General features: G+C 51.2%; 1 protein-coding gene across 2 annotated transcripts; it reads left to right on the forward strand.

Annotated features, from left to right (window-relative positions):
* The first annotated feature begins 1,172 nt into the window (after positions 1 to 1,172).
* Positions 1,173 to 8,604, forward strand: C1R (complement C1r). 2 transcript variants are annotated; one of them, XM_080392575.1, is made up of 11 exons: positions 1,173 to 1,308; positions 2,013 to 2,241; positions 2,475 to 2,667; positions 2,845 to 2,988; positions 3,136 to 3,332; positions 3,817 to 3,964; positions 4,049 to 4,170; positions 4,760 to 4,838; positions 5,266 to 5,406; positions 7,026 to 7,100; positions 7,328 to 8,604. In XM_080392575.1, coding segments are annotated over exons 1-11 (2,133 nt in total). In that variant the 5' UTR covers positions 1,173 to 1,306; the 3' UTR covers positions 8,131 to 8,604. The 2 variants fall into 2 exon arrangements, with proteins under 2 accessions (XP_080248701.1, XP_080248700.1); XM_080392574.1 differs by lacking the exon at positions 1,173 to 1,308 and having other exon boundaries at positions 1,969 to 2,241.
* Positions 8,605 to 10,993: the final 2,389 nt, after the last annotated feature.

The following is a 10,993-nucleotide window of genomic DNA, read 5'->3' on the forward strand; positions in this document are numbered from 1 at the left end:
GTGGGAGCGTTCATCCCACGGAGGGGATGGCTGGAGGTCTGGAAGTACTGGGGTAAGGTCCCCCACTTAACCTTAATTCTGATGCATGGGGCCATACAGTGTTATGACAGAGCCACTAATTACATGTTCATGTGATCTTTTTCAGATAATAACTCAAAGACATTTGATGAGCAGGTTCTCTAGTACACTTCCATAAATATCCCAAAGATGCTTTCTTCATTCTTTTTCTATTTTCATCTTCATTCAACAGGTTTTTGAGGCTGTGAACTGTTTCCTGTGATTTCAATGCAAGAAACTTGTTGATTTCTCTGAAGCCACTCATTAATTCTAAGGGAAAAACACTAAAATGATGTTTTATCTCTTACACCAAAGTCTGAAAGCCAAGAAATTTCAAACTTCATGAATTCTGTGGCACACAATACGTGTCTTGGGCACTAAGCTGATAAAAGATTGAAAGGTGTTTTTAAGTTGCTGTGTTTCCTTATTTCCTCATTAAATAACACAGGCCTTATCTAGCTAGCTGGTTTCTCCTAAAAATGCTTGCAGAAGAAACAGCAAGAAGTGTCCTTGGAAAGGAACGTGTTCTCAGAGTGCTTTTAATTCCATATGTTTGCTTATTTTTCTTAATATTTAAGGCAAATGCCCAAGTTTTCTTGCTTCCCCTGAAGAAGCTCCCAGTTCCCATCCCCAAAAAAACTCCCAGGTGCTCTTCCTCAGCAAGCCAGAACAGAGAAAACTTGGCTTTTTTTGGTGGTTTGATGTTTTTTTGTAAGCTTCATTTATTAAGACTAAAATTTCTGGTCTTCTTCCCACAGCAGAAACCTGCCTATATGGGGTGGGGGGAGTGAAGGAGAACATCTCGGGGGGGACGGGACACAAACCCAGAGCAGCTGCGGGGTGGCGGCTCCAGCCCCGGGGGGGCTCCATCGGGCGTTCCGCTGCCTCCCCGCCCGGGAGAGACGGACTGGCCCTGCCCGGCGCGGGGGTGAGACCCCCGGGAGCGCCTCCCGGAGCGCGGCGGCAGCAGGGGGCAGCAGTGCCGGGCGCCCGGGCGGCCGCAGCCTCTGTCACCGGGCCCCCTCCCGGCTCCCCCGCCCCCGCCCCCCCCCGCTCCCCCGACTCCTCCCCCCCGCCCGCCCCCGGCTCCCCCCGGCTCCCCCCGCCCCCGACTCCGTCCCTGTCCCCCTCGTCCCCGTCCCCCTCCCGGCTCCCCCCACCGGCTTCCCCCGCCCCCGTCCCCCCCCCGCCCCGCCGAGCCGCCCCGGTCCCCGCCGCCAGCCGCCCGCAGCCGGAGCCGCGCACGGACATGTGAGTGGGGGGGCGGTGGGCTGGACCCCTCCAGGGCGAAGGGGCCGCGGTGCAGCTCCGCGGGCACGCAGGGCTGCAGAAGAGGGAATTCCCCGGCTGGTGGTTCTGTGAGCTCTGGGCAGGGAGCTTGTTTTGGAGGAACACGGAGAGTCCCGTTCCCCGGGGGGGGATCTGCAGAATGAGGAAAAAGAAAGAAAAAAAAATAAGTGCCAGCTTTTGGAGGAGAGAAACCAAGGCATGGCGGGGTCCAGGGCTGCCCGGGGGGCACTGGGGGATGGCTCCTCCGCAAACTGGGCTTGAGAGCCGCAGACCCTCACCGCCCCCACCGGGCAGAGAGCTTCCGATCTAGCGGTGTCCAGAAACGATCCACCAGCCCAGGGCCAGAGGGAGCAGCCCCCCCCCCCCCCCCCGGCTCTGAGGGAGCAGCCCCCCACCCCCACCCCCAGCCTCTGAGGGACCGGGGAGCTTGCCTGTGCCCCCTCAGATCGATGCCTCCCTTGGCTGGTGGCAGCACCTTGCTGGAAGCTGGCTGGTGCTGCTGGCTGCCATGTCAGCTGTCCCTCTCGCTCCTGGGCCACCCAAGCCAGAAGGGGGACCTGCAGCAAGGCTCCCGTTAGGTAGTGCACAAGTCACCTGTGAAGTCTCCTCCGACTTCGGATGACCTAATTTTGTGCAATGTCATCGTTTACTTGCCATGTTCACAGGCACACTCTTCCGCTCCTGTGGGCCTTCCTTTTCTTTGGAGTCATCAATTCCAGTACAGTCCCAGGAAAGTTCTTTGGGGAGATCAGATCCCCTGGTTATCCCAAGCCGTATCCCAACAATAACATCAGCGTCTGGGACATCCATGTCCCAAAAGGCTATGTGGTGAAGCTGACCTTCATGTATTTTGACCTGGAGCCATCTGAGTCCTGCTTCTATGACTATGTTAAGGTACCTGCATAGACACTGGGGCTGAGGGGTGGCTGGAGATTGGAATTTGGTGGCCACCACACGCAGTGGGTCCTCATTCACCAGGCTTCCTCTCATGCTTCCCACAAAGGGAAGGGAAGGAGTTAAAGAGAGAAATGGGAGGAGCAGGTACTGGCAGCTCATGGCTGGGTGACAGGGGTCCACAGGCAGGTGGCATCTTCTCAGCAACGGTGATTTCCCCTTAACCTTGACAGATCAAAGCAGACAAGAGGAACCTGGGCCGATACTGTGGCCGGCTTGAGTCACCCACAGGCAATCACCCAGGAAGGAAGGAGTTTGTGTCTAAGGGGAACAGGATGCACCTGGCGTTTCACTCCGATTTCTCCAACGAAGAAAACGGCACGGTGATCCCCTACAGGGGCTTCCTGGCCTATTACCGAGCTGTGGGTGAGTAGGCAATACCCTCGGCATGCAAAAAGGTACCTGTGTGGCTCTAACCAATTTTTCTTCTTGTCAGACAAATAAAGAGAAGGTGTAAGCAAGGACATGGGTGTCTGTGTACTTTCAGTGAGTGGCAGTTTTAACACTTTCCTCCCCTTGTCCCTGCATCTCATATGTCCTCAGATCTTGATGAATGTGGCCCTAACTATGCTGCTGAGATAGAAGAAAGGCCTCGGTGCCAGCACTTCTGCCACAACTATGTGGGTGGCTACTTCTGTTCTTGCCGGGCTGGCTACCAGCTTCAGAGTGACCAGCACTCCTGCAAAGGTAAACTGAAATTGGTAAAGATCAGAGAGTTCCAGGGAAGGAGCCCTGCAGCCAGGAAGGGTGGGAGAAGTGGCTTAGGGAGCAGCCGGCAGGGCCACAGAAGACATGGCTCCACAACGTGACCTCTGCTTTCTTCCTTTGTGCCAGTGGAGTGCAGCAGCCAGTTGTTCACAGAGGCAGCTGGGTACCTGAGCAGCCCGGAGTACCCCCAGCCTTACCCTGAGGACCTCCAGTGTAACTACAGCATCCGTCTGCAGAAGGGCCTGTCTGTCATCCTCAAGTTCTTGGATCCCTTTGAGATTGATGACCACCAGCAAGTCCGCTGTCCTTATGACCAGCTCAAGGTACTGGAGACTGGCAAACTCCACTTCCAACCCCACTGCCGGATCCAGACAGGAATTGTGGGGACACCACTCCTGGGATGAGAAATACAGGATCAGTACAAGGAGGGTGCCTGGCACAAAGGACTGAGCTCTTCCCCTGTCTTCCTCCCTCGGTGCACTTAATTACTGCTGTCCTGAGGTCAGAGGCTCTGGGTCACAGGCCGCTCTGAGGGAAGCCAAAAAAATCATCCCTCTTCCAGTTTTATCTCCCTTTGATTTAATCTCATGATTTGAAGGGGTCAATAGCTCTGTTTCCCCTGAGAAGGGGGACACAGAGCTTGTGGTCGGTCGGCCCCCTGCTCTCATCGGTCAGCAAGGGTGGGTCAGACCGCCAGCCCTGCTCGCCATCACAGGCACTGTCGCACTTGGTCTGGACTGAGATACGGGTGCTGGGGCAGAGAGGCATTTGTGTTTCTGTCCCTGTGATACCTGTTCTCCTCATCAGATCCAAGCACGTGAGAGAGAGATTGGTGAATTCTGTGGCAAGGAGTCACCCGGCATCATTGAAACCAACAGCAATGAGGTGGACATACTCTTCCTCACTGATGAGTCGGGGTTCAGCCGTGGCTGGAAGATCCACTACACCTCGGAGAGTAAGCCATTTCTTCCCCAGAGGCTGCTACAGCCGATCTACGCCATTGGTTAATGCCGACTTACTTTGTCCCATTCTCTAACAGAAATACGGTGCCCGCAGCCTGTCCCACAGGATCAGTTCACCATCATCAGGGACCTTCAGCCTGTGTATCAATTTCAGGACTATTTCATCGTCAGCTGCAAGACTGGGTATAACCTGGTGGAGGTGAGACCCCTTCTCTGCTCCCTCCAGCCATGCTCTGGCTGCTCTTCAGCCTGTGTAAGCCTCTCACCTGTCAGCAAAACTGTCTTCGGAGATTTCGCTCATGGCAACCTCTTGCAACTGCTGTTTCTTCCTTGCTCCTGTCGGCTTTCTTCCAGTGGTTTCTCCCTTCCCAGCTCCCTTCCTTATGTAGTTACTGTCTCACAAAGCCTTGGTAGAAGATGAGAGACAAAGATCCCAAGAAACACTGGTAAACAAGACTGTCTCTTTGGAAGGATGTGAAATTGGATGTGAAGGAGATGCATCTGCCCCCCTTGCTATCCTGTTGCCAGGACTGGGTAGCACCCCAGACTCGCCACGGTGCCGTGGTTGCTGGCTGCTGCTGCCTGTGCCTGCTGGGAAGGGTCTGTAGCCTGTGGCAAGCACAGGACAGAGGGAAGGCAGCAAAGGGAGAGGGCAGCAGCTGGAACAGACTGCAGAGGGGCACCTGTTGGACAGCAGTGAACAGAAGGGCAGACAGAACAATATTTTGATGTGGGGGAGGGAATGTAAGGCTGTACAACCAACAGAGGTGGTTTTCTCTCCCCCACAGGGGCACCGAAAGCTGCTGTCCTTTACGGCTGTCTGCCAGGCAGATGGAACGTGGCACCAGTCCATGCCCCACTGTGAAAGTGAGTGAGCTGAGAAGAGGGATTATGGCCCCTGCTGTGGCTTTCCCCCTCCGGGAACATGGGGACCTCAGTATCTATGACTCAGTTTGGCTGTGGCCATAGAATCATGGATCTGCTGGTTGGAAGGACTTGTGGAGGTCCAGTGTTGACTTTCATGACGTTTTTCCACTTGCAAAAGCTTAACCGTTTCTCCTCCCTTACAGAAATGCATAAAATATCACTAAAAATTTGCTATAAAGTTGTAAGACCTAAAAGCAAAAGATCCCAGTCAGGGATCCATTTTGGAACAAGGTCTCTCTGCCCGCTGTACTGACTGGTCCTTCCCACCACGGGCACGGTCGAGGCTGCCCCTAACCCTGCAGGCAGTAAGGCTGGCTTTGGCTCATCTCGCTTTTCTTCTGCTTTTTTTTTTTTTTTTTTTTCGTAGTTGTGAGCTGTGGCGACCCTACACCCCTGAGCAACGGGGCATTCAGCTATGTCAACGAGCCTGCAGACAACACCTACCAGTCGGTGATCACATACCGATGCAATGAGCCATATTATCACATTGTCACCAGAACAGGTGGCGGTGAGTCCTAACCCCACGTGGGCATTGAAATCCCTGTACAAAAAGCCCTCCCAGATTCCCAGTTAGAGTCGTCCCTGCTCCCCAGGCTCAGGGCTCATGCTCTCCTCCTGCAGAGGCTCTCCCATCTTTCCTTGGCTCTGCAGCACAGCTCCTGAGGCTTGTCACCCCAGCTATTCCCAACTCTGCTTCATTCCCAGAGTCCGTCACGCCCCTCCTACACACTCTCCTTAACTTTTGCAGAAGGTCTTATTCTCTCACCTGTAGTCATGATTTGTTCTTCCCTAGTGGATTTCATTCTTTCACTGAAATTTGAGGCATGGTGGCTGGGAATCACCAAAACTCTGAAAACTCACCACACCAGCCCAAGTTGCTACAGATGCAAATAAACAAACTCACATTTCACTCCACTGTAATGCTGTTTACCTTTTGGAATATTGTCCAGCAGCAGAGACGTCTAAGGGCTAAATAACATACAGACAGAAAAACCCGTTTTCATGCAGCAGGTCAGAAAAATTAAGGCAACGTTCAAACCCATTCACATGACTTCTTTTTGCACCTGGATCATGATTTGATGGCACAGGAGCTTTGGTTACGGGAACAGCATAAGGAGTTTATGATTTCCTTGCCTTGGCTGCTCATTTAGACTCCAGAGAAAAAAATGTAGATTTTTAAGCTGAGTCAGTTCTTGACATGGTTGCCAGCATGGGCGTAGAGTTGTGCAGCATGCCTGAGAGGGGTGAGACGCTCCCTGGGGCCAGGAGCAAACAGCTAAGGAGTTCTTTAAGTTGGTAGTAACGTTGAATTTGATTATTCTTGTACCCGAGTTTAACTCCTTCATAAAGAGTCAGAGCTGAACCTCAACAGAAAAAAGTCAGGAGCAAGTAAATATCAGTACCAGCCACATTCTGGTGGTGAGTCATCGTGATTTAGGCAATTTTGAAAGAGAACAGCAAACCCTTTATTGGAAGCATTTGCTACAGTGTAAGACAAATTGTATCTCAATTATTTTTAGTCACCAGCACAAACTTTCTATGACAAGCAGGAATGTTGGAGGTAGGGGAGTCTCTGCTGAGAGGTGACAGGCAACTTCGCTGACCTGCAGTGTAGCCTCCGAAATAGATACTGAACATGTACAGTAATGGTCTCATCTTTTTTTCTGTTTCTGGAACAAACCACGTTGTCCAACTCTCTGCAAACTACAGAGACCAAAACCTTGGATTTAAAATCCACGTCCTTACTTCTCTCCCTTCCTTGGGCTAATAAGAGCTCTGTAAGCATGTGAAGTCTTTGCTTCACTCAGATAACTCTTCAGGTTTTTCTTCTAGGGAAGCAATGCCTGAGCTTTACTGCTCCCCTGGAGCTGAGGTGCTCTGAGATGCACATGCTACCCCAGATGGAGATGTTCCAGACTATACCCCCGGTGGCTTTTCCTGGGAGAGGCTGTTTTGGGATGGAAGGGCTGAGAGCAACATGTGGGATAGCTTGGAAAGAGGAACCCCTTGAAAATATTCTGTTGTGTTCTGTTCTTCTGTGCTGTCCTGTCCTATCCTATCCTATTCTTTCTTCCCACCCCATCCCTGGAGGCCTGGGTCTCATTCACTTCCCTCTCCATCCTACAGACACATTCACCTGCTCTCCTGAGGGAACCTGGGTGGATCGAGATGGCCAGATGAAGATTCCTGCCTGTTTGCCAGGTCAGTAAAAAACTCTGACTTTGGTGTTTACTGATCCATGCTTACAGTCAGCACAAAGCCAGGACAAAATGCAGGGAGGGGAATGAGGACAATGGTGTCAGTGAGGGAGGACAGGGAAATCTATCCAGGAAGGCAAAAATAAGGTGAAATCAAACAGTGGTGGTAGGAAGGAGAGAGACAAGCCAGGGCAACAGAGGGTGTCATCATCTCCTTGCGTTTCTTCACAGTGTGCGGGAAGCCGGTCAACCCCGTTACTGAAGTCCAGCGGATCTTGGGTGGCAAGTCGGCAAAGACAGGCAACTTCCCTTGGCAGGCTCTGACTGGCATCCACGGGCGAGGGGGCGGCGCGCTCCTGGGCGACCGCTGGATCCTGACTGCCGCCCACACCATCTTCCCCAAAGGGGCTGGGGGGAGCAATGTCAGCCTGGAGCAGCTGGCAGAGGAGGCTAACATTTTCCTCGGCCACGAGAAGGTAGAAGAGCTCCACAAGATGGGTAACCACCCTGTACGTAGGATCTTTATCCATCCAGATTACAACCCCAGTGATGAGTACAACTTCAATGGGGACATAGCCCTGCTGGAGCTGAAACACCCAGTGACCCTGGGCCCTACCGTACTGCCCATCTGTCTCCCAGATACCACCAACACCACGTTCTACGTGCATGGGCACATGGGCTATGTGAGCGGGTTTGGTGTGGAAAAAAATTTCATTTCAAATCATTTGAAGTATGTGAGCCTGCCAGCTGTTGCTCGAGAGGAGTGTCAGAGGTGGCTGGACAGTAAGAAGGGACATGTACCTATGGTTTTTTCTGAGAACATGTTCTGTGCTGGCTTCCTCAGAGACAAGCGAGACACCTGCCAGGGGGACAGTGGGAGTGTCTACACGGTGCTAGATGCAGGAAGTGGTCGCTGGGTGGCTACCGGTATTGTTTCTTGGGGTATCGGCTGTGCTGAAGGTTATGGCTTCTACACCAAGATCCTCAACTACTTGGACTGGATCAAAGGGATAGCAGGGGAGGACAGGCTCTAGACACTGCTCTGTCCTGCTAGCTGAAGAATCACCAACAACATGTAAATTTCCAGACACAGAAAATCCTATCTAAAGCTTTGGATGATGTACCAAAAGCTTTCCAAACACACAGACTATGTCTGAAAGCCACCACACTGTTTGATAAATTTTTGGTGGCACCATCAAAACTTACCAAAGCTGTTGTACCACTGGCGGCCTGTGGGATGCCTCTGAGGATGCTCTCGTTCTTCCAGATCTTATTACTGGATGAAGCCTTAATAATATCATGAAATCTCAGGACAGCAAACCTATTCTTGTTTGAAGCGCTCACGATACCATCAGATTGCTGCAATCTACTGCTGTACTCTGTGGTGTGGGAGGGCTGCAGGGCAGCAGACTTTCCTGAAGGATGTGGCTCTTTGTGCCGAGTACAGCATACATATGCCCATTGGCATCAGTGAGTTTCTACAAATATTAAAATCATTGCTGGAGAAACCAGGTGTGCTGTGGTTTTCTGTCTTTGCTTTTAGCAACTAGTAAACATTCCCCATCACTGAAAGCAACCTATGGAGTTTATACAGGGATCGCTTTACCTGCCACTAAAACGTTTCCAGTTCTTTAACGGCACGTGGCATTTAGTCACCTGTCACAAAACTACCATTAGATTACCTGGTCTGAAACTCCAGGTGGCTTCAACGGAGGCAAAAATAAGTTGTCTGTGTGATGCCACATTCAAAAGACAGGGAAGACGACAACCAGTCTCATGGAGAAAAGAGCCCAGGAACCGTTACTGATCAGAATTTGGGGATGAATTTTTTTATACTCTACAAAATAAGGCCCTGACTGCAGGACAGCAGCTCTGAAATGATGCCAACTCAGAGAGGAGGTGACACCTCTTGTGTTGTGGGTATTCTCTGGAGTTCTTGACTAGTTTTGCTGCTGCAGAACAGCCTGCCTTTTTCTGATGAGTCATTGAGAGAACTGAGGTCTGCGACAGCCTGGCAGGAACTCGGGGGGGCAAGGTCATAGCTGCCTTCTCGCACTGTTTTCTGTGAGATCCAGCTGTGGATCTCCTCAGGTGTCAGTATGTCTCATTTGCTTTTGAGATAACATACCCTGGGGAGCGAGCTGCGAAATTGCACATCTGATACAAGTTCACCCATGATCTCCAGGGTTGGAATTCTGTTGATCTTTCCCATTTGTGTGGGCAAGAGAGGAGCAGGAGAGACAACAGGAGCATGGTAAAACAAGGTGCCCAGTTTTACAGGAGCAATGGATAAAACCTGGTCTGGGGGAGGGAAGGGAGGATGCAGAATATGCAGCTGGGGGAGTATTCCAGGTGAAGAACAGGGAATTTCTGAGATGTTCAGTGAGTACAGGTGGCAAGGACAGAAAAATACCCAACTCTTCGGTCCTTGTAAAAATTGAGAAAAATTACAGAGAAGGCATCTTAAAGGATCTCCTACTTTGCAGGAGACTAGGAAACTTCAGGAAACTGAGGCATGGAGAACAGATGATTTGCCTCAAAACCCCAGTGGAACCTGTGACCCCCCTAGGAACAGCAATCCCAGCTAAGCGAGTTGCTTTCCTGTCTCCTGCTCTTCGACCATTCAGCCACGTTTCTGTTTCTCTTCTCCTTGGCTGTCCTGAATTGATTTCAGCAGTTTGCCTTCCCTTGCTTTTGAGAAAGACTGGAGTTCATCAGCAGGTTGGTGAGTAATCACGCGATGCTGCTTGCCTGAGTGGCTTTGTGGGCAGAGGAGTTGAGGAAATGTCTTACCTTAGTTTGAAGGTCACTTTTCAGAACTTAAAATGGATTAATTTTCCCCAAATCATACTTTGTTGAGCTGTTCCTACTGCTGAAGTATCCATCACATAGCCAAGGCAGAAGCTTCCTAACAGCCAGACACAGCAGGCTGTAAGATTTCTAGTGGCTTTCGCTCATGATTACCCCAGATGTTTGGCCTTGTCTGTATAATTTGTAAAATTCTAATACATACTGTGAAGCTATAAAAAATTGTCACCACGGCACCACTGCATCGTTGTTTCTTTGCCAGTATGCAGTCACCTCTTTGCCCAAGAGGGACACGAGCTAAATTTGCAGCCGCGACTGGATACCAGGGCTGGACACCTGCCTTTGGCGCTCCGTGAGGATGCCAGGAAAGCTGGGATGAGTCCACCTACTTAGCCACAAGAAGGGATGACTATAAAACTTCATACAAGATTCAAGCTTGACACATACAGATATAAAAGTAAAAAGCATTCAGTGTCCTGTGGGTCCAGTTCCTCAGGAATGTGGTGTAAGATCCTTGGTTACCAGCCCAATGACAAAATAACCTTTTGCTGGTTACTCAAACCTGAAGGTGCTTGCACTGAGTGTGGGAATCTGTGGAATCTCCCAAGAGCTGCACACCTCCTCCTCCTCACCATTTCCCCGACTCTCAGAAAAACTTTGGCTGGAAGAGGAGGTCTCTAGTCCAACGCGCTGCTGACAGCAGTACTTCAGAGCTTCAGGGCCTCGTCTGGGCAAGTTATGGAGATTCCCGGGATCCCGCAGTGTTATGGTACTTGTTCCAGTTTTGACCCCCGCCCTGGGAAAAATCCCAACTGAAAATTTCACGATTGCAATTCATGTCTGCTGCCTTTTGTCCTGTCACCAGAGCCTTGCTCTGTGTACTCCCCAGCCCTCCTTTAGGTGTCTGACAGCAGCTAGATCCCCATCTTGGCTTCCTCCTTTTTCCAGCTGAACAAACCCAGCTTCCTCCGTCTCTCACCATATGCCACCTGCGCCAGTTCACTGACCACCTCAGCGGAAGGACAGCTGATCCAGGACTTTCTGGAGCAGGAGACACCACTAACACATATCAGGTAATCTTCTTTCACA

Source organism: Falco punctatus (assembly GCF_963210335.1).
Source record: "Falco punctatus genome assembly, chromosome: 6".
Classification (NCBI taxonomy): Eukaryota; Metazoa; Chordata; class Aves; order Falconiformes; family Falconidae; genus Falco; species Falco punctatus.